The 26992-nt window shown below is 43.7% G+C and overlaps 3 protein-coding genes across 4 annotated transcripts in view; 1 reads left to right on the top strand and 2 right to left on the bottom strand.

The window, feature by feature from the left end:
* Positions 1-2431, bottom strand: part of SETX (senataxin) — a 32100-nt gene extending 29669 nt beyond the window's left edge. The window contains 2 exon segments of the mRNA XM_055806457.1: positions 649-829; positions 1651-2431. Coding sequence (XP_055662432.1) covers positions 649-828 — 180 coding nt within the window. The 5' untranslated portion in view covers position 829; positions 1651-2431.
* Positions 2432-5210: 2779 nt separating this feature from the next.
* On the bottom strand, positions 5211-16396 carry TTF1 (transcription termination factor 1). Of its 2 annotated transcripts, none has more exons than XM_055817082.1 (12): positions 16313-16396; positions 15125-15224; positions 12730-14957; positions 11642-11913; positions 11102-11287; positions 9465-9543; positions 9048-9178; positions 8312-8540; positions 7926-8015; positions 7657-7722; positions 6871-6956; positions 5211-6424 (listed from the first exon to the last, which is right to left on the bottom strand). In XM_055817082.1, exons 3-12 carry the CDS (start codon positions 14943-14945, stop codon positions 6264-6266), a joined length of 3516 nt encoding a protein of 1171 aa, XP_055673057.1. In that variant the 5' UTR covers positions 14946-14957; positions 15125-15224; positions 16313-16396; the 3' UTR covers positions 5211-6263. The 2 variants fall into 2 exon arrangements, with proteins under 2 accessions (XP_055673057.1, XP_055673063.1); XM_055817088.1 differs by having other exon boundaries at positions 12730-14895.
* Positions 16397-16510: 114 nt separating this feature from the next.
* Positions 16511-26992, top strand: part of CFAP77 (cilia and flagella associated protein 77) — a 61749-nt gene continuing 51267 nt past the window's right edge. Inside the window, exon 1 of the mRNA XM_027778042.2 lies at positions 16511-16704. Within this exon, the coding sequence (XP_027633843.2) occupies positions 16579-16704 (126 nt within the window). The 5' untranslated portion in view covers positions 16511-16578. The remainder of the gene's footprint in view (positions 16705-26992) is intronic.

Here is a 26992-nt window from a genome sequence, read left to right as displayed (position 1 = left end):
GAAATATGACCAATTAGCTACAAATAACCATTTTACATATACACACACATAAGGAAAATAAGCTTTCCAAAATAGAAAATTGGACACTAATGAGGGAGAATTACAAAAGCCTTATAACAAAATAAAGAGGCTTTTTAACTTTTTTGGTTTTAATCGCATAATCTCACAGGCTTACAAGATCAGCCTCTCCAAAATTTGAGCATCACAGAAAACTACGAATGAGAAATGAAAGCAAAACAAAACAAACCCAAGAAGAGAGAGAAGAAGAAAATACTTTAAAGAAAAAAGAGCTGTTAATTTGTTTGGCAGGTGTTCTTTTTTTCAGACATCAAACCATCACAGCATGAATAAAGTTCAAGCTACCATGTCTAGTCGGCAACTTCCCCCTACTGGTTTAGTTCTTGCTAATTTAGTGATATGCAAAACAATAGGTCATCTTGTTTTACCATCAGTTCTTTGCAACTCAATATAAAAAAAGCAGTTAAAAAACAAAGTACCCTACTCCCAAAAACCAGTAAAACCACAACCCCTGCACAAACTCCCCCCCTACACTGAGGCTAGACCACAGAAGCCTCTTATGAAGTTTTCTTTCAGTACTGAGTCCTCCTGCTCAGTAATGAGCAAAAGCCGAAGTCTTTTATTAATTACCTCATGCAACCTTGGCAATTTCTCCCTTGCTTTGTGGTATTCAACCACACACTCCAAGCAGTAGCAGAGATCATCATTGGATCCTTCAAAATCTTCCAGGGGCAACTGTTTAGAAGCATAGCTCTTCAGGAACTCAGTGGTGTCAGAACCACTAGGTGTACACCATCGACATGTGCTCATTCTTTGGATGGAAAAGAGAAGGAATTAACAGAAGTCCAAAGACTGAAAGTGGAAAAATACATTCCTTTCAGCCACAACAGTACCTAATTTTCAAGTGTGATGAGTTTCATTAGCAGTATACAATGTTCTTGTATCACACAGGTGCCACGCAATAAAACCAAGAAACACAGATTAAAGCATTAAATGAACATTACAGAAAAATGCCTGCTGAATGGCAAACATTAAGAGTAAAGCACCAAGAAGTCAAACTGCATAATTTGCACCCTAGGCCTAGGAAACAACATGTGAAAATTCACTTTACATGCTAAAAAAACCCTCTTGCACACTTAAACACATACTTTCCAGAACTACAATGCTAAAGTTCATTATATTGCTTTACTGACATCTGTGGGATCTAGATTTAATAAAGCACAAAATTTAATTAGCTTTTTTCCTTAATCTACTGCTAAAATGTATAGGTCAACAAATCCCTGCTGTCAAAAGCAAAGAATATTTATATAGAACTTTCCTGTCTTCGTTATTACTACAGTTAGAAAACATCATAAAATTCTCACTACGGATTGCTTCCTTTTAAAAATAAAAGTTCTTCACTAAGCAGCCATACAGTCATCTCGGATCCTACTAGTCTGAAAAACTCAACAGAATACTAGAAAAACCATGAACACTTGAACTAACTGTGGTAAAAGGAAAGATGGTAGCTGCTTCTGTTATTCAGCGTAACAAAAAATGCAGGAGAAATCTAGATAAAGCAAGATCATGCGTTTCCCCAACCATACATGCACATGGGCGGGGGGGGGGGGGGGGGGGGAATACAGTATTTACCTTTGGAAAAGAAGTTATTTGATGTGCAGGTGTGCCAGGTCACATGGTGGGAAAGAGAAGGGTGCTGCCCTGCAGCCAGGGAAGGAGGGCTTGACACCCTCAGCCATACATGCCCTCGAGCACAGCACAGCAAAGCTGTTATCTTCAATAATCCATCCCCTGGTGACCAAGGCTTGATGATGATGACGGTGTTCCAAAGATCTAGAGCAAAACGGTAAAACATCGGAAAGCGGTTCAGTTCACGTGTTATAGACCTAAGAATTACTTTGGTATTTAGAGTAACATAAACACACATCTACTGAGGTGGCAAGTATGGCTCACACCTGAATCCCGTCACGCAAATGCGGGCAAGAGAGTATCTATCGCACCTTTTTCCTACCACAAAGTGTAAAAACTTATCTACGCAGGTTAACAAGCGCGCAGCGACACACACAAACCCCCGGCCGCGCACTGAACCCTTTGCTCGTAACGCTCCGCTGCCCGCCGCGTCCCAACGACCGCGCACCGACGGGTACCGGCACCCGCCGCCGGGCCGCTCGAGCCAAGGCAGTTTCGTTTTCCCGGTTTAAGGCGCCGCAGCCGCTCCCCGTGACGCCAATAGCTCCTCGGCAGCTCCCCCTCCCCAGCAGCCCTGCCCGGGCCCGCCACCCCAAAAGGGACCGGAGCCCAGAGCTGAACCGCTTGCTTCCCGCCAAGCAGGCCCGGGCCGGCCCAGCGGGTCCCGCACCGCCCCTCAGGGGCGTGAGGGGAGCGGCGCCGAAACAAAGGGAAACCCCAGCGGCACTAGGCCCCCCCGGCAAACGCGGCGGCGCGGTCCGGGGGGGGAAGTCCCGTCCCGCTCACCTCCCCCGCTGCCGCCCGCCACGTGCCCACCGCCCGTCGCGGCCCACCCTCCCTCAGGCCACGGGCTAACCCCCGCTTCCGGCCCGCCACCGGAAGTGGCTCCGGCCCCGCCACTCGCGGGCGGGGGCCGCCTGCCCCCGCGGCCAAACCCCACCCCGCCCGCCGCGGCGGCAGGCGGCCGCCTTAAAGGGGCCGTGCCGGGGGTGGCCACGGGGAAACTGAGGCACGCATTGGCGGGGCGAAAGGGGCTGCGCTCTAGCAACAACCCAGGTGGTGTCAGGGCCCGGGGAGCACTGCTCAGGGCACTGCCTCAAGGGTGGGATTTAGTACTGGAATAATAAAAATTCTGCCCTAACCCCAAGCGCGGGGCGTTCCCCAACAGCCTGAAGCAATAACCCGGCGTGGGGGGGACGCTCCCTCGCAGCCCCCCGATGCAAAGGAAGTGGCTCCAGGCAGTGGCTGCGCAGCCCCGTGCCCCCCCAGTGCTGCCATGGCCCAGGCCTGCAGCCCTCACCCAGGCAAAGCCCCAGCTCCTGCCGAGCCGTCAGGACTCGGGGGGTGGCACAGGCTCTGCCCTTCTGCAGCCCCTTGTCTCCAATTCCGCTGGAGTTGGGGGGCAGGCAGGTCCCCATTTGATCTTCAGCAGCTGCCACTGGGACACTCCTCAGCTGTGCATGGCTCTGGCCACGCACCTGTCTCCATCCTTGAGGTTGCTACATGGCCCCAGAATTTTTTTTCTACGACCATTCAGGCCACTAATATGCTGAGAAAATTGCTCAAAGTGGCGTATCTCCTTGAATTGCTGCAGTTTTTAGGGGACTTGCAGCACCTCTCAGGCTTGAGGGATCAGCCATGCTCTTCTTTACAACCACAGCCTGCTACACAGAGCTTTGCCAATGTTACTTGTCCCATGGATCGGTGGAGCCTTATTTAAAAAAAAAAAAAAAACACCAAACAAAACCACTTTTGCGCAGCTTACTGTTTTCAGTAATATTGAAACATCCACATGAAATACCTGCCCCCCCTTCCCCCACCCCTTTGTAAGCTGGCAAAGGGAAGAGCCACCTCCCTTACCCCTAAATGCCATTATTCAGCTGGTGGGAAATGCCCATGGACTCTTGTCTCCTCCAAACAAGCGTTTGCCCGTGTGCAAACAGACTATGAACACGCCATCACCCCACAGGAGGGGTGCAGGGAGCAGGGACGCAGCCTCTCCCTTCCCCCTGCCCCTGTGCGGCATGGCTCGGCTCCTTGTTTCTCCCCAAAGCAGCTGGTGCAGTGATGGCTCCAGGTGTACAGTTCCTTACATTACCTTGCAGAGCCGCTGCTTTTAACAAGGATCAGCAAGAGCTCTCCTTGGGAAGGTTCTGTGACAGATGCACCTGACCCCTCGCGGTACTTGGCTCCAGGCTGGCTAAGGAGCAACAGTCCCCAGGCCCGTGTGAGCCGCTGAGCTGGGGAGCTCCTGGCTCACCTACAAGGAAGTGAAGGTGCCTCAGAAAAGTGTTACAAAAGGTGGTTTCAAAGCCCAAAAATGTAAGGTAACCCAAAGACAGAACAAGATACCACTGCTAGAACGAAGGCATTATCTTGTCTATACTACTGACTAGCAGCCAGCCACGTCACACTATCACTATTACTATCAGGATGCGCCCGATTTGAGCTCTCTCTGAACTGCAGCTGGACCGGACAGCCTGCTGGGTGACTCTCCCTTGAGTAGGGACACCCTCTCACGGCTTGACGTTCCTTACCCGAGACTAAAAGATCCTTCCTTACCCAAGGTGGAGAGATCTCTTATTCGCAACAGACTCCCTCTGACTGATGAATGCTGAATTATACTAATGAAACATTACCTAATCCATGTAGCTACTCAATATTAATTATAAACTGTGTAAATATAATTCCATTAGATATAAACTGTTGTCCAAGTCTGAGACTATGATTGGATCTAGCCACACCTAGGCTCCATCAGGAATTTGGAAAGCAAGGGGATCCACTCAGAACCTTGTGACTCAACAGGGGAGTCCTCCTTACCCTTTGCGTCTCTGGTCTCTGTGTCTAAATTGATTCTAACTGAATTTTTCTTTTCTATGTTTCTTCCATGCAAAAATTATAAGGCAAACCTGGCCATCAAGCTTACCGAACCTTGGTAAACCACTATTAAACTTTGTTAAACTCCATCGAATTTACTGAACTATATCCAATTATTATTTTACCTGGATAAAACATATTATTACTCCTCTCTTTTGAGTGAGGTGCATTCCACTCATACACAACAGTTTCCCTTTAAAGCAAAGGATAAATCTCATTGTGAAGATAAAAGTTTATTTCTGTGAGATCTACTCTACAAACTCTACAACCACACAATCATTTGTGCTCTAACCTGCAGAAAATTCATCTTCCAGGAAGAAAACATGAAAAACACAACAGCTCAGATTCAAAAAATCCAGGTTCTTCAGCTTTTATCCTTCAAACCTGTATGGCAACAGAAGCAAGTCCAAGACCATAAGCGCAAGGGACTTGGTATATGTTTTCTTCCCCTGCCCCATTTCATCTCTCTGCTGGAAAACTTACCCTGAAACCGGTGGCTTATCTCATGGGGTGTTCTGCTGTCTCACAACCCCACTGTTTTCTATTTTCAGAGAGACTAAAGCCAGACACAGTTAAATATGGAAAGTTCTCATTTATCATTCTTTGCTGTAAGTCACAGTCCAGAGGAACCTCCAGCAAGGCCTTTATTTCAAGCCATTGAAAGTTATGCATTTTCAATGTCAATTCTTAAATTAAAGAAGAAAATTCTTACTTATCAAAATGGCCATCAAAAAGTAGTATGCCCGAGAACAAGTCTTCTCACATTACTTTCTAATATGGCATATACAAAATAGAAACAGGCCATACAAATACTTTACACGCACAGTAGAATTTTTTTGGTTTTTTACATTCCTCAGTCAGTTTACAAATAATCACTCTAGGCAGATAGCTAAAAAATATCATACAAAGACAGGCGTAAAAACCTCCATCTTATCCCTCAGTTTTCTTAAATATAAAAATTCTCCTTAGCACAATAAAAATATATGTGTGTGTGTGTATATATACACATACACACACAGTTTATTTTCTCTCTGTATTCCAAATATTAACAAAAACATTTTAAATGCATTGTTCTGGCTAGCATGAAATGACATTACAATTTATGAACAGTAATGGACAAAAAAGCCCTCTTCTCTTGAAGGCTGATAAAAGTGTAAGTCTATCAAAACTAAAAAGCAGTTGCCTTTAAGAACAAAATACTTGTTAAAAAAACAAAAGTTGTGCTGTTTCCATCAACACAGATGTCTTAAGATTTGTTTATTACAGAGATTCAAAAGCAAATTGAAATTATTTTCCCAATTCCATGGATTTTTAAAATTATTTAAATTTCACTCAAGTTCTGAAAACCAAGTTCATGCACAAAGGGTAAACAGCAGCTTTCAACTCCACAGAAAACAAAGCAGTGGGAAAAACGTTATTTTTAAGACATACAGAAAGCAACTTGGATGCTTAAATAAAGACTTCTAAAACCAGAGCGACATTAAAGTAATAAAAGGTGGCACAAAACCTGTATTTACCTCAGTCGTCATTATGAAACAAGAAAATCATACACCCGTTAGCTTTACTTTTTCTATTATTAGACAGCCTGTGTACCTGCAGTTGTTGATCCATGCCCACCTTCGAACAGATCCATTTTGCAGTTAAATACGCAGAGCAGGAATTGCTTTTAAGGCAGTCGATTACTCACACTCTTCACTGGAGTCAAAAATGTCACTAAGACGGAAAAACTTCTCCAGTTTCCTGGGTGCTGAATTCTCAGAAATATCATGTTTCCCATTCTTTTTTGCTAACTTTTCTTCAAGTTCTGGAAGCTTCTCTTTATAAAGATAATCAATAATTTCTTTGGGGGAAAAAAAAAAAGATAAAAAAGCAGTCTTAATTAGATCTGTAAGGGAACTGGATGCCTAAGGGCAACAGGATCTCACAGACAGTAATTATTTTGTCAGTGTTAAATGCAAAAAATGTCACTATTTCTGTAGTAATCACAGTAACTGCAGGGTAGATCATATACTTACATGCAGAGAAACTAAAAAAAAGCATAGCCATAAAACTTTTAAAGCCCAGGTATTAAAGAAGAGGTTCATAAGCACTGCACGAAGATGACATTGAAAGTATACTGCTATTTAAAAAAAAAAAAAAAGCATTTAATAAAATAAGTAAATGACCTGTGATTTTAGCCAATTTACTTAGGAGAAAGTAACTAAGAAAGAATTGAACTAGAATACATATCCTCTCAGATTCAAGCAAAAACCTTAAGATACGTATACAAACAACTGGAATACTGACCAGAAAAAGTCTTTTTTTGCCAGAGGGGGACACTGGAGACTTTTAGCTTGTAAAATTTTGCTTGAACATAGGATCTAGGGACATCTCTGAAAAGAGAAGAGTTCAAAGAATTAGTGGTGCAAGGAACTATTACAAAGTTTAGTTGTTACCGAGTTATCCATTCATGAGAATGATGCCAGTCAAACAATATCTTAGCTTCAGGTAGAAAGAACTGAATTCAAATTCTAATTAAAGCAGTTTTTCAAGACAGCAATTCCCCTTGAAGGTAAGAACCTAAACCATACCATCATACATATTGTATGTTTAGCAAAAAGAAATAGGAAATGAAACAAAGTATGTGGAAAAAGAAAAAAGCGCTTTAGAAGAAGTATAGCATTCACAGTGTTGGTAATTTCATATTCAACACTTGCTTTGTTTGGAAGACGACTATTATATTGTATTACACGTTCCTGTAATTATCCCTTTTTCCTGTATGTTGATTAAAACCCTGGGAAGTCTGTGACGAAAGACTTTAGCACAGACTACATAACACAGTTGTAGTACGCAGCATGCACTGGAAATACAGCATGGGTTGCCTGAAGTGGTTAAAAGCAAGTTTCAGAGCTTACTGGTTTATGGCTCAGTACCTTGCATACTATGTAAGGATATATAACTGCACGTTACCAGACTAAATAACAATTTTCTATAGCTGCAGAGGTCTAGGAACTTTGATTCCTTTGTGGAATTTTTAACGCTGTCTGCTTCAACTATCCTTTGTATTCATAAAAAGAGGAAAAAAAGGTTTACCCAATAGCATTGCCAAGTTCTTCCCAGTTTACTTCATTAGAATCCTCCACTTTCATTTCATGCAACCTGCAAATGTAATACAGAAGCAGTTTGTAGGCAGAATTTAGAAGTAATTCAATAACGCTCACAGCTTTTCCATTCAGAAATCACAGGACATTTTGTCCAAAGAGTGGTTGCAAAACCTTTCTGAAACCATAGGCATGCCGTTCTCACCCTGCGAGCTTCTATAAACACAACTCAGAACAGTAAGACACAAAAACATTTTATACCTTTTAATGAGATTGATCCTGGCCTGTAATCCTTTGGTCCCCCTATACAACTGCTGCCCTTTGGTCATCTTGTTCATTAAAATTGTAGACCTTTGAAAACATGTAAAAAAATATTTCTATCATTTCAAGAAATTCCAAGCATCAAAAGGAAGTGTCTCCAAGATGCTACTGCTGCCACAAAGAAACAGAAATCAGGCTTCACTATCACAGCAAGAAGAAAACCCAGCTAGCCAAGTGTTATTTGTCTCAGACACATCCACAACACCTCTTCCATAGCCTACAACCCATCACCTACCTTGCCAAACACGCAACATAGTACAAACAGTTTTGCAGAATGTATACTCCCAGAATACATTTTACTACCTCAGCTGAGTATAAAACCTTACCATTTCTGTTTACATTGTCTCCAATATCGAGTTCCCACCTTAGCTTCAATCTCAGTCCATGGTAATTTTTGGTGCAGTTTCTCACGGGCAATCGAGAGCTCTCTGTTTGACTTTTTCAATGAGGAAACTGAATCTGCATCTTCCATTTCTGCTCTTTTCCTAATCACTTCCTTCACTGCATGCATTAACTTTTGGATCTCTTCCTTTGACCAAGGACCATAATTAATATCTGAAATTGAACAATAAGGTTAAGGCATAATTTACTATAAATTATTAGGTGGAAAAAAGGCAAAAGAGCAAACATTTCATTTTGCACTATTCTTATTTAAAGGACCAGCTTCTTAAACACACTTCCTAAAAACTCTTCTGCATACCAGATTTGAAAGATTTCAGTCTAATCACTAGAAAATAGCACTGATTCCTAGTTTCTGTCTTTTAAAACCTGGCTGTCAAATTCCTCCCATACTCCCTCTTAAAGCATCTGTTCAGATGTCTGTTCAACTTAAAAAGTTGCATTTGTTCCACTTCTTTTCCCTTTGCTATCAAAGACTGTTCTTATCCCTTCAGTATGAAAATGCAATCAGTGGTTTGGAAAAAAAGAACCACCGCAAATGAATCAAAAAAAAAAAATCCACTCTAGGTTTTTTTCCTAAAGTTTAGGGCATATACAACACAATTAAATTAACTTCTCAAACTGCAATACACAGAACAAATTGTTTTCCTTAAAATTACATACCCGACTTGATTTCAGAGTATTTCATAGCAACTGAGAGGTTAGAACGGGACATCATCTCAGAAATCTTCTTCCAATCATTGCCATGCATAGCATGATACTTCTTTAATTTTTCTTTTTCCTCCTCAGTATACCTAGTTGAGGAAATGGGCACAGCTTCAACTGTAAATTCACACCATTCCAGTATCTTAAAAGAGCTGTCATCTTTATGTACGTTTCAATATCATTCATCACTACCAGTTCAAGTCATGCTTCAGAACAGTGTAATTGATAAGGGTTAGTCAGAAAAATGAACTGTCAATTAAGTCAGTAACTGGCACAAATGGGAGAGAGAATCTTCATTTATACCCATTTTTAATGTACAAATAAATATCAGAGACTGATATTAGCACCCATAACTCTTTCAAATTACTCGCTTACCTCCCTTTATAATTATTTGGGTCAAACATCTTCCTTGCTCGATAATATATTAGCCTCCATGGCCGTGGTATGCCCTCAGCTAGAAGGGAAATGATTTATTTTTAAGAAACATTTCTCATACTGGTGAGGCCACTTAAAAAAAAAAAAAGCCAAAACAAAACCAAACACCAACAATATAAATTTTCATGATCATGCTGTCAATGATAGATTCTCTCTGTTGAAGAGAATGTACCCTACAACACTTCAGTAACTGCATGGGAAATAGCCTGTACAGAATCTCTTGAGGAGTTTCAAAGGTGTAACTGTTATGACTGTGTAAGATTGTGAATGATGACAGCCAGTAAATAATTGTGTATGCATCTGCATAGCTGCAGGTAAATACTGAAAAAAGAACTTTTGAACTCTCAAGCACAAACCTGCTACTCACTAGCTATAAATTGTATGGACCTGCTGTACATTTGATCCAGATGTAATTAAAATTTAACTAACATACTGAATACTCCCATTAATAGAGCGACGTGAGACAGCCACCAGCCAGGAGGCTGGTAAGATATTGTACTTCTGCATATAGACTGTCTTGACTGGGAAAAGCAGGGATTGGGGGTTTGTGTACAGTGTTCTTCACTTCACACAAGTGAAGTTCTTGGATGAAGGGAAGATCCTTGAAATGGGGGAAGATCCACAGAGACCAATACCTGGGAACACGTAACAATCATGGTCAGCAATGCCCAGGATAGGTAACTGCAAGCAACTTGTATAACACCGACATGACTTTCTGCCCAATTTTTCCAGACCAGGAGCAATCTCCCCAATTGGAAGGGAAGTCAACATCAGGCAAATGTGATGATGCAGGGGGAATGATTGTGTACATGAAATAATCAAGGAGGAACAGATCTGCAGCCTTGTTGATCCTTAAATAAATGCTAGTATCCAAATCCAACACAGGTTGTCATCTACTGTCTTGCTATGCTAATGATACAGAACAAACACAGAACGGCAAGCCTCTGAGAAAGTGCACCGAGTAGATTCATCAGAGATGTAACAAAATGAGCATGTTTGCCATATGAAATACAAATGTTTTCCAGCCAAGAGCAGCCCAACAAAATGAGTGGAGGAAGAGAAGATATGATCCTCCTGCAAACAGAATCTTGACTGCAAGAAGTTTGTTTTCCTCAAGTCTTGAAAAACTAACTACATTGGCTAATGACCTAAATTCTTTCAGTTTCTTTCATTACTCAGTCCTAAACCTGCCACCTAATTACGTGCACTAAGGGCAGCTGACAATTTCAGACAGGACATAATCACATCTCCCATTAATAACTCATTATGCTTACTTATAGCCTAGCAAATAATGCACCTTAAGCCATAAAGCCCAAATGCAAGTTTGAAATTCTGTAAGTGCTGCTGGTCATAAGGGTATTTTAATCTCTAGCTCTTCATACCCAAGAAAAAAAAAAGTAAGAACAGTATACTGTACAGATTATCAACTACATAATCTCAGCAGCATACCCCTCTTTTGCCAAATTTAGCAACATTAGTGCTTTTCAATAAAAAATTAAGTTTAAAAAATACATCACGATATCACCAGGCTGTGGAATGTAACATTCAGACATCCAAGAAGGAACTTAAATACTTACAAATTTTTTCACAAAACAGATGTTCTGCTTTTAGACGACTAATAGTTTCTTTATCTTCTGGATATCTTGAGGTAAACAGGAGTTTTTCAGCACTGTCTATTCCAGTAATCGCCAAGAACTGTTCAACATTTTTCCGGACTTGATCATTTTCCTTCTGTGAAAATCTGCCAAACTTGACAGCAATACCTAAAATGTACAGATTTTTTTTTTTTTTTTTTTTTGGGGGGGGGGGGCAGGGGGGATGGGGGGAGTGGAAATTGAATAACAAACTTCAAGTACCATCTCTTGTACATTACATTTCAGGTTCTAGCAAACACATAATGAAAGAGGAACAAATTCAGAAGTTAAAAAAAGAAAACTGAAAGAGACAAACCAAGAGCTGAGATGTTGTGAAGCACAGAAACAGAAAGTACCTCCATCGGAATGAAGGGAACCAGACTCCATGGATGTGACAGACACAATACAAAACCTAATTATTTACCCTCTATTAGCACAGCTGCATAGCCCTTCCTCACTGCAACAGTATTTTAGAGAGCTCACCTTGTTTTTTAAACTCTTTAAACCTCACTAGGTCTCTTCCAGCCTTTCTGATTGAACTGTCTGATATATTCCTCACATGAGGAATAAACTCTTCCAGTTCTCGTTTTGCAGTATCCAAATCCACAATTGAATATGTGCTAGATTCCAGGTCCTCTTCATCACCCAGACACTCTTCATCATCCAGATTACCCTCCACAGGGGCTAACCTTTCAGTTAAGGAACTATTCTTGCCCTTCTTTCTATTTGATGCCAAGGGTTCTGGTGTCCTGATACTTAAAAAAAATTTTTAAGAAGCATAAAATAAAATACATCCAAAACAAAGATTGTTAGTTTCTCTACCATTAAAAGAATCAACATGTTCATTAATTAAAGAACAAAGAATACTTCACACATCCACCCCCTTGTATTTCCAATCCTTTAACATCAATGTAATTTATTATAAAACTTCTATACTTAAAATATTGAAAGAGCTTGCTGAAGTTTTGAAATTCCACACCTTTCCCGCAAAACTCTCACACATGGACATACCAAAGAAACAGTGTCTCTTGCTACCACTGGCAACACAGAATTTTCCCATCTGTCTCTTACTAGTGCTCTTTTTGTGGGTTCTAGACACTGTAAAAGCATCAAGAGCCACCTGCATTAGCATTTATCTGCACAGAACATTGAAGTCTTTAGCTGACTTTACTAGTTGCTTGGTAAAAATGCATATGTTTACTATAAATACCAAATTAAAAAAATAAAATCCCTTTCTCCACCACCCTTTTATTTTTACTAATATGAGTTGCTTGCACAAAAATTATCTCTGGACCTATAGTTTTTAAATAGGAGAAAATATTCTATGCTGAAGGCGATGGTATTGTACTCCTACAAATTTTCACTGTATCTTCACAAGATAACTAAACTCTTAAAATAGGTCTCTATAACAGCTCAACATACTGTAAAGCTTTTTGAAGTTGTTTTTAAAAATGCATACAAAACAGACTGAAGAAAAATCTGGGACCCAAATAATCTGATAGAAACATGGGGGTGGGGGGATGGGGGGTGTTGGTGGGCATGCAAAACGCACAAACAAAAGTTAAACTTACAGTACGTCAGATTCTGAACAGCTTTTTTCTGTGACAGAAGTGATACTTTTTTTTCGTTTTCTAGCATGGGCTGGAGTTTTTTGAGGCGACTGATCCGCTGCTTTGGTCGGCTTCGAAAACTCAGCAGCTACATTTGCAGAATCTTCACTCATGGCAGGAGAAGCATCACAGTCACCACCTTCATGCTGTTGTTGGGGTGTTGCCACATCACCCTCTTCCACTGGTAATGGCAACACTGTGTCTTTCCTTTGCCTCTTTTGCTCTGGAGGTGACAACAGTGACTCATCAACAGCAACATCTACGTCTTCCTCCATATTTTGGGTACTACTGCGTCTTTCCTTCTTCTTCTTTTTTGGTCTTTCATTGTCATTTTTATCATGTGTTTCTGAGGTAGGCAGCTCATGGACCTCATCCTCTTCAGGCAATTTTTCTTTTCTTTTCTTCTTAACAAATTGTTTATTTAGAACACCATCAGCACTGACCTCCTGACAACTTTCAGTGGTGTGCTGATCTACTGTGACACAGGCTACACTGCTTTGCTCATCTATACTATCATTATGCTTCCGCTTCTTTTGCTTCTTTTTCTTTTGGGAAGCATCCACTGCCATTTCGTTACTAACTTCATGTTCCAGTTCTACACCAGAATTATCTAACAAAGACTCTTGCTTCTCCTCCGTGGTCTTTTTTTTCTTCTTCTTTTTACGGCCTTCATCGTTCTGTGCTGCCATTTCGTTACTAATTTCATCTTCCAGTTCTACACCAGAATTATCTAACAAAGACTCTTGCTTCTCCTCCGTGGTCTTTTTTTTCTTCTTCTTTTTACGGCCTTCATCGTTCTGTGCTGCCATTTCGTTACTAATTTCATCTTCCAGTTCTACACCAGAATTATCTAACAAAGACTCTTGCTTCTCCTCCGTGGTCTTTTTTTTCTTCTTCTTTTTACGGCCTTCACCGTTCTGTGCTGCCATTTCGTTACTAATTTCATCTTCCAGTTCTACACCAGAATTATCTAACAAAGACTCTTGCTTCTCCTCCGTGGTCTTTTTTTTCTTCTTCTTTTTACGGCCTTCATCGTTCTGTGCTGCCATTTCGTTACTAATTTCATCTTCCAGTTCTACACCAGAATTATCTAACAAAGACTCTTGCTTCTCCTCCGTGGTCTTTTTTTTCTTCTTCTTTTTACGGCCTTCACCGTTCTGTGCTGCCATTTCGTTACTAATTTCATCTTCCAGTTCTACACAAGAATTATCTAACAAAGACTCTTGCTTCTCCTCCGTGGTCTTTTTTTTCTTCTTCTTTTTACGGCCTTCATCGTTCTGTGCTGCCATTTCGTTACTAATTTCATCTTCCAGTTCTACACCAGAATTATCTAACAAAGACTCTTGCTTCTCCTCCGTGGTCTTTTTTTTCTTCTTCTTTTTACGGCCTTCATCGTTCTGTGCTGCCATTTCGTTACTAATTTCATCTTCCAGTTCTACACCAGAATTATCTAACAAAGACTCTTGCTTCTCCTCCGTGGTCTTTTTTTTCTTCTTCTTTTTACGGCCTTCATCGTTCTGTGCTGCCATTTCGTTACTAATTTCATCTTCCAGTTCTACACCAGAATTATCTAACAAAGACTCTTGCTTCTCCTCCGTGGTCTTTTTTTTCTTCTTCTTTTTACGGCCTTCACCGTTCTGTGCTGCCATTTCGTTACTAATTTCATCTTCCAGTTCTACACCAGAATTATCTAACAAAGACTCTTGCTTCTCCTCCGTGGTCTTTTTTTTCTTCTTCTTTTTACGGCCTTCATCGTTCTGTGCTGCCATTTCGTTACTAATTTCATCTTCCAGTTCTACACAAGAATTATCTAACAAAGACTCTTGCTTCTCCTCCGTGGTCTTTTTTTTCTTCTTCTTTTTACGGCCTTCATCGTTCTGTGCTGCCATTTCGTTACTAATTTCATCTTCCAGTTCTACACAAGAATTATCTAACAAAGACTCTTGCTTCTCCTCCGTGGTCTTTTTTTTCTTCTTCTTTTTACGGCCTTCATCGTTCTGTGCTGCTTCATCTTCAAACAGCACTGGAGAAGCATGACTAAACTCTGCATTTTGTGTATCTTCTTTTCCATCACTTTCACATGCCTCATTGTATTCTTTGTGTTTTCTCTTCTTCTTTTTCTTCTTCCTGAGAAAATCCTGAACTTGAAAATCGTTCACACTTTCTTTTCCTGTCATACTTTTCCTTACCTTAAATAAAAGATGAGTTTTACTCAAGTGCTATAATTTATGTACCATTACACAGTAAAAATAAAAACACCAACTCCCACTCCCCAAAAACAGCTCCCCACCTAAAACATTAAAATACTGCAGAACTACTCAGTATGATCTTAGGAACATACGATGTGGATACTTACTTCGCAATCCAACTAATTCTGCAAAGTGACTACAAAAAAGCAATGCCGCCTTCATCAAACAATGTGCATCACAGTTGTATTCAGCCTTAAAATTGCTTTCCTGTAAGAACAAAGGGTACAGTTTATTAGCTTTAAGTTGTTTTAAATAACCAAGGAATGACAGACTGCTATATTCAACTCTGCTTTCATCACTGAGATAGCAACAGACTAAAAACGATAAAGAAATATCAGACTAACCAGCACTAAAACAAAATTCTCTAATTAGAAGCTTCTAATGAGCTTTGCCCATGTTCAAACAGGCCCAAGCCTAGCCAAGACCTACCAGCTCCAATGGACTCTATAACCAAAGCAAACCTGTTGTTGAAAACTCCAGTTAAACAGAGCACACAGGAAGCATTTTTGAGCACGTTTTCTACAGCCAGCACACAAACAACACTTCACAAAGCAACATCCTGTCATCCCTGAAACACAAGATGTTGAATTTCACATCCCCAACGCAGTTTCCAGCGCTGACAGGTACCAGACGTTACCTCCATTGGGAAGCAGCTGCCCTGAAACCTCGGGGGGGGGAACACACACCAACCCCACCACCACCACAGAGCTCTGGGGGGACACAGACACCAACGCACACACCACCATGCAGCTCTAGGGGACACACACATCATCATACAGCTTTGGGAAGACACGGACACCAACCCACATACCATCATGCACCTCTGGGGACACAGACACCATCGTGCAATTCTGGGGACACAGACACCAACCCACCCAGCGCCACCCAGCTATGGGGGATCACCCCCCCAAGCCACCCAGCGCCACGCAGCTCTGGGGGGACACACACCCTCCAAACCACCCAGCGCCACCCAGCCCGCCCCTGCGCCGAACTGCGAACAAAGCCAGGCCGCATGCCGCTGCCCCGGGCCAGGGCCCCCTTGCGGACACACGTCCCCCGCGCCGCCCGGCCCGCCATCACCCTTCGCCCCACTCCGGGACTACCGAAGGCGAGGGAGGCCCCTGGAGCAACCACAGGCCTCTCGGTAGGAACGGCGTGGGCCGAGGCGGCAAACCGCAGACCCCGCAGGGACGACGACGCCTTCCCCGCCAGCCTGTCCCACTCCCCAGCCGGGGCAACGCGGCCTCCCACCCCGCGGCGACCACGCTCCCGCCCGCGGCGGCCTCCCGCCTCACCTCCACACCGCCCGGCGTCCTCACGCAGCGCGGTGCCCCTGCAGGGCGGTACGCCTGCAGGACGGTCCCCCCACAAGACGGTCCCTCCGCGCTCGGCCCCGGATTCTCCGTTCCGACCGCCCCGCGGAAGCGGCCCCAGCCGGACCCATCAAAGCGACGGACCAACGGCGTGGGACGGCGGTTGCTAGGAGACGGGGCACCGCCACCCCGGCGCTCACGGGTGGGAGCTGCAGCTCCGTGGCCCCGGCTCCCCTCAGCGCGGCGACATGGCGGGCGGCGGAGCGGCATCCCCGCGGCGGCCGCTGACCCTGGCCGAGGTGGAGCCGGGCAGCGAGAACGAGCGGCTGGGGGTGGCCCGAGACAGCATGTTGTGCAACCCGCGCATACTCAAGGTGAGCCCCCGCGGTCCCCGGTCCCTCCCTGCGGCCCAGCGGGCACGGCCACCCAGCCATCCCAGCGCCGGTACCGGCCAACAGGACCCCGGGGCGGGGGGGGAGTCGCGGTCCCCGCGGGCAGCCCCAGGCCACCACAGCACACAGCGGGAAAACCCTGTTAAAGCACCCGGAGGGTGACAACGGTTGAAGACAGGGGTTTTCCCCTGTTAATGTATATGACAAGGAGGGAAAAACGTGTTTCCTTGTGCTCCTTCTCAAGCAGGTTCGCGGTGCAGCCCCCTTAAACGCCCGGTAGCCCCGGCTGGTGGCCGCAGCACCGTGGGGTGGGTTTGCCCTCCCAGGCTCCAGTGCTTTGTCAAGCAACAGCCCCCTGGTTTGGGCCGCGATCGGGGACAGGGACTGAGGTGTCACCGGGCGTGCCGCCCCCTGCCCCCGCACCCCCACCCTGCAGTGAGGGGCGCCTGGGGACACACAAACTCTAACCGCCTAAATCTGGGGGATTGACCAGCTGTGGGGGTTGCGGTCCCGTCACAAGCTCCTGACACTTCTCAGTTCCCATCGCATTCCCATTCCACGGGCAGGCTGAGCTCTGGGTGGGCCTGGGAAAGCTCCAGGCATCACACTGCGGTTGCCCCCTCCTGATCAAAAGAGAACCACCGTCATTTCGGTTGGAAAAGACCTTTAAACCATCGAGGCCAGCCGTTAACCCAGCACTGCCGAGCCCACTGCGACCCATATGTCCTCCAGCACCACATCTCCCTCTTTTTTAAGCACTTCCCAGGACAGTGATCCCACCGCTCCCTGGGCAGCCTGTTCCAACGCCTGACACCCCTTTCAGCGAAGAAATTTTTCCTGCCGTCCCATCTAAACCTCCCCTGGCACAGCTCGAGGCCGTTTTCTCTTTCCCTGGAGCCCCCCAGGAGCAGCAGCTGAAGTACAGCTCTCGTCCCCTGGATGGCACTCGCAGAATAGCTTCGTCCTCATCCCCATCCCAAGCCCAGTGCGGGGCAGGGACACGCCGCCGGGGTGGCACCGGGACCCGCCGGCTCTCGGGGTCAGAAAAACCAGAAAAAGGAGGGGCGACAAAGGAAAATAATTAGGCTGTAGCTTCAATTGTGCATTCTCGTGCAAGGTGCCCTGACTCGCCGCAGCGATAGCAGTTGACTTCACTGGTCTTGCTGCAGTTGATGGCTACATGGCCAGTTTCACCACACCTATAGCATTTCACTTTGGTGCAGTCTTTCTGAATGTGTCCAAACTCTCCGCAAGAATAGCACTTCTGCTCATCTGCATGGTCACAGTCACGGCAGGCAGCGGTGACATCCCAGCCTCTGCTGCAGTTCCCTTGGGATCACACCCCGGCAGCGGCACGCTGGGAAGCCAGCCATAAAATTTTGAATATCATAGGAAATCCCAGTCTTGCAACGTTGAACATCTTCTCTTTCTTTCTCATGAAACTCTAAAAATGTAATTGGAAGTTATATTAGGAAGGTGAAGGAAAGAAAAAAGTATGTTTTGTATCATAACTGAAAAGCAGCTTCACTCTTTCCAATCCAAAACTACCTACTTTTTTTTCTCTGACTTCTGTAAATTTGATAGGAACTGACGGTATCTTTGCTTGGAAGTGGAACTGGGGTGAGATTTCCTCACCTCCCAGAAAGATCTGCTGCGGACAGATGTGGGAGGTAGGGCAAACCTCCTCGGGATGGAGGCAGCCCCGCATCTCCCTCATCCCTCCAAACTGTTTCTGCCTTTCTTAGAAAAGTGTGCTAGTAAATACATTTTTAGGTGATGCATGAATATGAATCGGAAGAATCTGAAATTATATGGCATTTAAGGTATGCTAAGACATAATTGCAGGGGTTGGGTTGATCCTACTTATTTTCACAATGCATTTCCATTCCTTAAATGGAAATAGGCATAAAGCACCCATCAACGCCATAAATCTTGGGTCTAGGAATAAACCACTGGGATAATCCTACAAAGGGCAGCTCCTCGCCTGTAGTGTATACGTTGCAGGTAGATTATATGCAGTCATTAAGATTATGTTGATTTATGTGGGAGTTTTGCCTGTTTGGACAGGAGCATTTGGCCGAGCGCTGTCTGTCCCTGGAGCTCAGTTGATGTCTTCTCCCCTCGGGTCCAGCAGTTTGCTCAGCCCCAGCTTCAGGGCTCGAGTTTTTTTCTCAGCCTGTTGTAGAGCATCCTGGCAGTGGGAATTCTGAGCAGTTATAAATCGTGGGATGTTTTAATAAGACCCCATCTGGATTTCTGCTATCTGGCCAGATGAAACTAGAGTTTGAGCAAGTTTTGAGAAAAAGTAACATTAAATTTTAGCATTCTGGGCAAATTCTGTTCTCTCAGGGCTTCCTTGCAGGAGGCTGTCCTTCACAGTGAGCCAGCCTGTAGGGATGTAAAGAGATCTGCATTCACCTGATACAGTCTTTCAGAATGAAGTAACTGGGCTATTAACAGGGATGCTTTTACTCTTGGAACCAGCAGCAATTTCCCCTGATGGTAAGTTATGTTGTAAAGCTTCTGCAGCAAACTGCTAACCCCCTTCCAACTGCTTTCCCACATTCCATCGTGCCCCACTGAATGCTGAATTTACCAGGGTGTCCTTTGCTGCCGGTGATGGGATGGCAGTTTACTGGATAACCAGTCCTGATTGCTGGTACACACACCGGTAGTGGCATACTCACAGCATCAGCCCTCTCTACTTCGTGCTTCCAACTACAGTCTGGGATCTCTTCCCCACTTGGGAGAGCCTTGGTGACCAGACATTCTGGAGAGAGCTGCCAAAGAGGATGGCCAGCAGGTCCCAACCTTTATGCTGTGCCGTGCTACCTGAAAACCAAGGCCACAAAGATGGTTTAAAAGAAAGGGACAAAAGGTTGTGAGACAACGGCTGCTTGAACGAGTGCTTCTGGCAGCGGTTGGAGGGCACTGAGGAATGTGCAGCTCCAACAGCTGTCATTAAGGTTCACCAGACAGCAAATGCACAAGAACCTGAGGGCCAATAGAGATGGATAGGACACTGAGTCCCTGCTTCCTCTAACTAGCACTCGGTCCCCAAAACCCTAGTGCAAGAGTGACTGACCTCCTACTTTGCAGCATCTAACACCAGGATCCACTACTTTCTTTCCAAGCTCTCTCACATATCTTCTAAATGAGGCATCACATATCCAAACGGAGACTGCTGTACATAACTGTCTATGTTTCTGGCTGACCCTCCTGCCTCAGCTTTGCTCAGCTCCATCCTTCCACCAGGATGTGTCCACACATGCTGGCTATCACAGATTAAAAACATCATCTTTTCGTGTAAAGATTTCTAGGGATGAATGCTCTATTTTTCTCTGGTAGAAAGTAGGATTGTTTTAATTAATCAAGGAATTAATTTAGTTTATCAATATATATTTGCTTGCAGCATAAAACTGAGGAAAGTATTTCATCTACCGATGCCAGTAAAAATCTGAGCAAAGCATTTCTGGTTTCTTTGTTTTTCCCAGTGAAAGCCTTAGCCAAGCACTTTTCTCAGCACAAACTTACTGAAAACTACCGTGTTACAAAAATAAGGCAGCTCTGGGCAGAAGACAACACTTTACCACACTTAACCCCCAGCATGCCTGACATGCACTCCAGAAAAAGTGGCCCACACCAGTTTGCTTACATATATATGAACATCTTTTGGATAATATACCATAATGACATTCAACATATCACTGCCAAAGTGTCACCAGGCTGGAGTTGGACTTATCCCTGGTGTATGAAGGTCAATGGGAAATCCCAGCTGCCAGACCCATGTGCCAAAGCATCCTCTTACCTGTTAAAGTGCAGCCACGGGACATGCAGAAAGTGGGGAACTGCCCTCCAGGAAAAGCCTTTGGAGCTGAGAGGCACCCAACTCACCTTCAGAGCCCCAACCACAGCTCTCAACATTAAAAAGTTCTTTCAGAACGGGCAATTCTGAGGAGGAAGAGGACAGTGATGGTGTTTTGCTGACTGGGAAAGGCTGGTGGCTGGTCTTAATCCCAGTCATCCAGACTGCAGGAGAACTGGAGTTAACAAACAGAAGTTTTCAGCACTGCTTGAAGCCACAATATTTGTTTTAAAACGTCATTATTTACATGACAACTGATGCTAGGCTCTTTTTATTGGTCTGAATGCTAGGCCCTTTACAGTTCGTTTTCCTAAGCTTTTCTCTGCAGCCCTGAGGGCTGGATTTTCTTCTTTCTTCCAAATAAGATTGAACAAAAGCTACAGGATTTAGGCAACAAAATTTCAGCAGCTACAATATCCAGAGAAGAACATATGATCAAAAAAACCCTTAAAAAACACAGGAATTGGCACTCTGGTAGCCTTGGTTTCGGCAGTGTCAGTAGAGGAAGGATTAGCTGGGCCAGGGAACTGATTTTGCCCTTTTTAGTGTAGGAAGGGGACACACGGGAAAGCTCAGCCTGTGCTCCCCGGGAGCCTGCTCCATGCCCAGAGGGAACAGCTCAGTGGGTGACAGCAGGGCACCAGCCGGGCAGCCGTGGGACTCCACTCACTATGTGGGTACCAAGTAAAAGTAGAAATCACTCACCACGTTTTCTTTTTCCTTTCCTGCCTATTGAACCTTATAACGAAGTATTTCTGAGCTGTCTGACTTGTCACAGAGCAAGGCACTGCTGAGAGTTATTGCAAACTCTTTTTGGGTTCTGGAATAATCCATAGGAAGGACAGCAAAGAAAAGCAAGTGGGGGCATTTTATCAAACAAATTGTGCCACACCTTGGGGGAAAAAATAAAAGCTCTGATTATGCAGGAGACAAATACAGACAAATGCAGGGTGTGAAAAAGAATATTACAACTTTGAGTTGTAAACTACATGCATCACAAACGTCTTGCAACAGTAATTACTGAAAGGGCAGGTTTTCCATCACTCTGGAGTTGAAGCTTTTATTAACAGACCTGCATTGTGGCTGTAAGAGGGCTTTTACATCGGGGCGTTCTGCTCAGCCTTGGAGCCTTTAACCTCACTTTCCCTTTTTTTTTTTTTTTTTTAAATCTTCTCTCCAAATCCACTCATCTTCTTTAGCACTTCTGGCACCAGCATAGGGAGGAGGCAAAGTGAACCTAGAACCATGCTCTCATCTTGCAAAGCCCTTTCATAGGGCAGAGCCAGGAGGCACCACTCACCTTTGTAATCCAGCTCCACCTTTGTGCAAGGACTGCTAACCTGCACAGGAAGGAAAGGAGATAAAATAAAGCCTTCCTTAAAAAGCATACCCATCACTGGATGCTTAGAGAGTGGCTGTATGAGCTACCAGAAACTGCAGGTGCAGCATCTGCGTGACAGCTGGGACTAACAGAGAGCAAAATCATTCCCTCTCCACAGAGCACCGATGCCTCAAGCTTACAGAGACAGCGCAGGTCCCGTTCTGCTCTCCTCGAGCGATCTGGGGGTTCAGCCACAGCCAAGATCTCACAGCTGCTTCCATGTTGACCAAGAGCCCCAGGTGTGGCAAATTCCACTGACAGCATCACAGCCCCCTGATGCAGCTTCCAAGGCATTTGGATAACTTCCCTCAGGTGTTAGCTTTGTTGACTTAAATAACTCCATTCCCTCTCCTAATACCTGCTCTCAGCTGTTTGAAATCAATGCATCTACAGAAAACTTGGTCAGGGGCCAGATTTTAGTTTGTCTGTCTGAGGTGAATAACCCCTGTAGCCACAAGTACTGTGAGCCGTATTTTGGAATAAGATCATCTTTTATTTGGTGTTAATTATACTATTTACCTCAAATCACTACACGTGCTGAGCATCCTGCCTTCTGTGCTTGCTGCTTGGGGACGCTGAGGATTAATTAGTGTTTATGCAGCATTTTGTGTGCTTATTACTATTATTATTCTATCACTAGCACTATTATATTTTTGCAATCTAAGGCCAGTGTAGTGCTTTTAAAAATGTATTCGGAAATGTCTACACAGTACAGCTCAATAATTCATTAGAGAAATAAACTAATGAAGGGCTGGTTAGTCAAATAATCATTAGGTTTGGTTCTGAGCTTTGTCTTTCCGATACTCCGACTTCTAAGGGTTTTCTTCTCAGCATGAACTCATTTAAGGTTTTAAATGAATTATTTGGTACACTAAAAATTAAACTCCTTATGAGCTTTAGTGCCCTCCCATATTTTGCACAGACACCACTGAAATAAATAAGGCATTTCCAAGAGGCAAGTAAACATTCGGTGTGAATGAAAGTAGTGGGTTTTTCTCCTGGTTAAAGACAGGACTTTGGCTACAAACTGCCTAAGTGGGCAGAGGGACAGCACCAGCAGCACCAGGCATTCATAGCTGCTCACCCCCAAGATAGGCACACAGTTTGTAAAAGCAAGCGAAAGGGCATTTTGATCCTTTATGTGAACAAAACAATGCAAATTGGTGAGACTAATAAGCCCAGAAACATTACAAGGTGAATGCCTTTTATGTTTGTGAAAATCTTCTGTGTTTATTTGTCTAATACAATGGAAATAAAGCTTCAAAGGCCCTTTGATTTAAAAGTGCATTATTGAAGTCAGCCAGCATAATAATAACCATTAGATCGAATTGTTGCATTATGACCCTAATAGCAACATTGTCATAGCAGGGAACATCTGTATAGCTTCTTGCCTCGGTTGTTGGTGATGTAAAAGCAGAAATTAAGCCAAAGGACAAGAGAATGTAGGCAGAATACATTAAAAAAATAAAAGGAAAAAATGTCACAAATGGGTCCGTGCATTCACCCATGCATTCATAGCGCATCCAAAGCTGCAGCAGGCTATAAATTTCTATGATGAAACTAAAATTCAGGCTTTATTGTCTGAAAGATTTAAGAAACTTTGGGGGAGAGCCAACTCTGGTTTATGGCATTGGCCCCAAACCACATTAAGCCAAGAGATGATTTTCAGACTAATTCAAATCGAAGACACCATGCAGAAAGTCAGGAATATTTGAAATCCCAATCACACGCCCTTACCTACAAACCCTTCTCCAGGGACACTGAACCAAGCAGGCTGAGAGCAGCACCAGACCCAGCTAAAACTTGCAAGAGCACAGGAATATCTCTGCCCTATTTCCTCTCCATTCTCAGCTTCCCACTCCACCAACAATCCCTCCTCCTCTGGAAGAGGCACAAGAAAACGTCCTGAGCACAGAAGAGAAGCGGGCAGAGGCTCAGAAAGGACTGTCCTGGACAGGAGGGCATTGGGCATGCAACTGGTGGGCAGCTGCCCAAAGAAAAGGTGGAAAACTCTTCATTTTTAAACCTTTGCTGCAATCATTTCCCCTCTTTTTGAGTGCTGCCTAGCAGAATACAGAGCAAATGAAGCACGTTCAGGGCAATCACAGGGACCAGCATTTTCAGTTGCACATTTTTGCGAGTTTTTAGCCACACTTTCCCCAAGGGCAGATTGCTTTCCATGCAAATTCTTAGAGATGCTCTTATGCTTAATTATTGAATTTGAGAAGCCTTTGTCATCTTGCAGGGATTGTTTTGTTCTTGCTTGGCTGCTCACATCGTACAGATTAGACAGAACCTGCATTTCTGAGTATATTTTCTTTTTTAACCATTTGTACTTTATAAAATAAATTACATTGACTTGTCTACTTGCATTCATTTGAAGTAACATAGATAAATGAAAGCGGGATCCTATTACTAGATTTCCAGCAACAGCCTTTAAGAAAACTTCAATATCAGGGGAAATACCTCTAGTTTTACTTTTTTTTAAGCAAACCAACAAGGGTTTTGTGCCTAAAATTGCTACAAGTGAAATCTGATTAAAAATAATAGTGTAAATCCCAGGCCAGGGAGGGGGGGAAAAATCAGAAAAGCAAACACAGTGAACCTTGTATTGCTTAGTGAAGAGCAAACTAGCCTGAAAAAAATAAAGATGGTTTTAATCACGAGCTTCAGGCTGCTCACCCAGGTAGAAGAGCCCCTTTGTTTGCAGCACGCTTTTCAACTTCCCAAATTCCCTTTACATTTGCTCTCTCCATCACCCTCCTGCTTGCTGCCCAGCCCCTTCGGTGGTTCCCTGGAGATACCAATCAGCTGGTCAGGAGGCAACTGTAACTACACTAATTACCATGTATTACTGTGTGTTAAAGCCCTAATACACGCCGAAACACAAGTTTCCCTGCACTGGCGCGGCCGCATCCATCGCAGTGCTCTGCCCCTCTCCTCCCTCTCTGTGGTGCCATGGCGAAGGGCTGCTGTGCTACCTCTGCCGCCATAATCAGGGAGCTAAAATTGTTATCAGATTAGCCCCAGCAATGAAAAGCACAGTCCCAGATCACACTCGCAGTTAGTTAGCATTTAGATAGGCTGGGACGGGGGTCTGTACAATAGGCATCAAAGCTGAACTCTTGGTGCAGCGAGAGGGATTAATTTCTTTAACCAACATGCCTGATCTGGCCTATCTCATTACCCTGCCTTGTCAGTGTCGATGTTAGATTTGATTGAAGATTATACCATTTAGGCCTTTCCCCTGTTTTCCACAGAAATCAGGCCTATTGAATTGCACATTCTTCCATGGGCCCCTGTCAATACTCAGTGGCCTGAGCCTCTAATTCTGCTTCATTTAAACTTCATCAACTTTTCCAATCAAGTGGAAGGATCTGAAATAGGCTCCGTAAGCAGAAAGGCCCTTTTTCCTTTTGTCAGATAATTTATTCTGTTTTCTCTTTCTCTCCCCCTCGCTTCCCCACCTCTTTCTTTTTTTCTTCTTTTCGCTCCCTTTCCCTGATGCTGAAAATGAGATTACAGTATTTAAATGACTATGATAATCAATCGGGGGACCTTGAGCCGAGATTGAGGTTAATTTTTCTTAGCAGAACAAAGAAGCGTGATGCCATTGGGGATTTGAAGGTGCAATCTGTGTTTCATGCTTATATTCCTCCCCCCCCAACCTGAAACTGCAGTTTTAGGAGTCTTTTCTTGTTACTAACTAGGCAGTTGTTGTGATTTTTAAGAGGCAACCCCTAGGAGAGAAGAAATGTAATTTTGGGCTGATAAATAGCTAACAGCCTTCAATCAACAATTTTAATAGGAAAAAAAAATTCACTTACATGGTGTGACTGCAGACCTAATGAAAGTGCTATCATTACTTTATTCATTTTTAAATACACTCTGAATAATTTTCAGCAGTGCTATGAGTAGTCCTTCCAGCCTGCACAGCAGAGTTGTAAACTTTTAACTGAATATCCCTTTCATCCAGCCACTCTTTCTGCTTCGCAGCTTTCTTGGTTGCCTGGAAAAAGTTGAGACTTTTGTCATGATTTTGCTAATCAGAAATGGAATCGCTTATGTTCGTCTTAAAACCTGCATTGAAATGGCTTGTTAAGCCTTTAGATGATGTATTTTCGGTTGTAACACGCCAGCATTCACTCACCTGGATCTTTTCTCCTACCCTTCTCAGGAAGAGAGAAAGAGAAAAATATGCATTTCTTTGCTTCCATCCTAGCTGTCTTGTCAGTGCTGTTTTACATGCTGCCACCCAATGTTATCTTTTATTTGTGTCAGGAGAGAGGATTTGACAAGTTCAGTATACAATGTTCATTTGGCAAGGCAAATTTTTCATACCAATTTTGAGTAGAAAATGAAACCATCTTTCAACACAATGAGCAACATCATTTTTGGACAGACTTATTATGAGAAAAAGAATTGCAAAACTTTATTTCCTTGCATGATCCAAAAAAAACCCAACTGGAAATGAGACATTTAAACAAAAAAATAAATACATGTATGAATGTTTGAGGCCATCAGTTTGTTTTAGAAATAAAAAATAACCACCAGCTCCTGTCAGGTAGCTGTGGCCTCCTTTTTGTTAATCAGATGCTGCTGGATTTGGTTGCATCATAATGTAGCTTTGTTTCAAATCTTTTAAGCTGTCAGAAGATTGGGAAAGGCAGACCAACTTCAGAAGTTTGTCAGCGTTCACCAAGCAGAACAGTCATTAGTCAACAGTGTGTAGACTGAGGTTTGCAAAGATACCCAGGGCCAGAGCGAGGGAGGGACTAGGGGTGTTTCAGAATCCCAAATGTAACTTCTGGCAGCACTAAATACTCTGCACAATCCAATTAATGGAAAAAAATCTTGTTATAAATTCTGCTGTGTCACGAGTTATATGGGTACAATAGGTTCCTTGGGGATGCGACTTTTGGTTTTGACCGCCCCACCACCACAATGGGCTTCTGGTCCATGACAAGGACTTGCTGGTGCAACTGCATAGTGAGGACCCAGGACAGTAAAGTAAATATTTTCTA

The sequence above is a fragment of the Falco peregrinus genome, chromosome 1 (assembly GCF_023634155.1).
Source record: "Falco peregrinus isolate bFalPer1 chromosome 1, bFalPer1.pri, whole genome shotgun sequence".
Classification (NCBI taxonomy): Eukaryota; Metazoa; Chordata; class Aves; order Falconiformes; family Falconidae; genus Falco; species Falco peregrinus.
Note: the sequence above shows the minus strand (reverse complement) of the source record. Positions and strands in the feature narration are given on the sequence as shown.

What these genes read in the sequence shown, in the direction of transcription:
- TTF1 (XM_055817082.1), bottom strand. Translation starts at nt 14,945, where the DNA reads ATGACAGGAAAAGAAAGTGTGAACGATTTTCAAGTTCAGGATTTTCTC. An exon ending in AGACAATGTAAACAGAAATG is followed by an intron (nt 8,016 to 8,311) that starts GTAAGGTTTTAT and finishes ATGTTTTCAAAG; the next exon opens with GTCTACAATTTTAATGAACA. An exon ending in GCAAAAAAAGACTTTTTCTG is followed by an intron (nt 6,425 to 6,870) that starts GTCAGTATTCCA and finishes TTTCCCCCAAAG; the next exon opens with AAATTATTGATTATCTTTAT.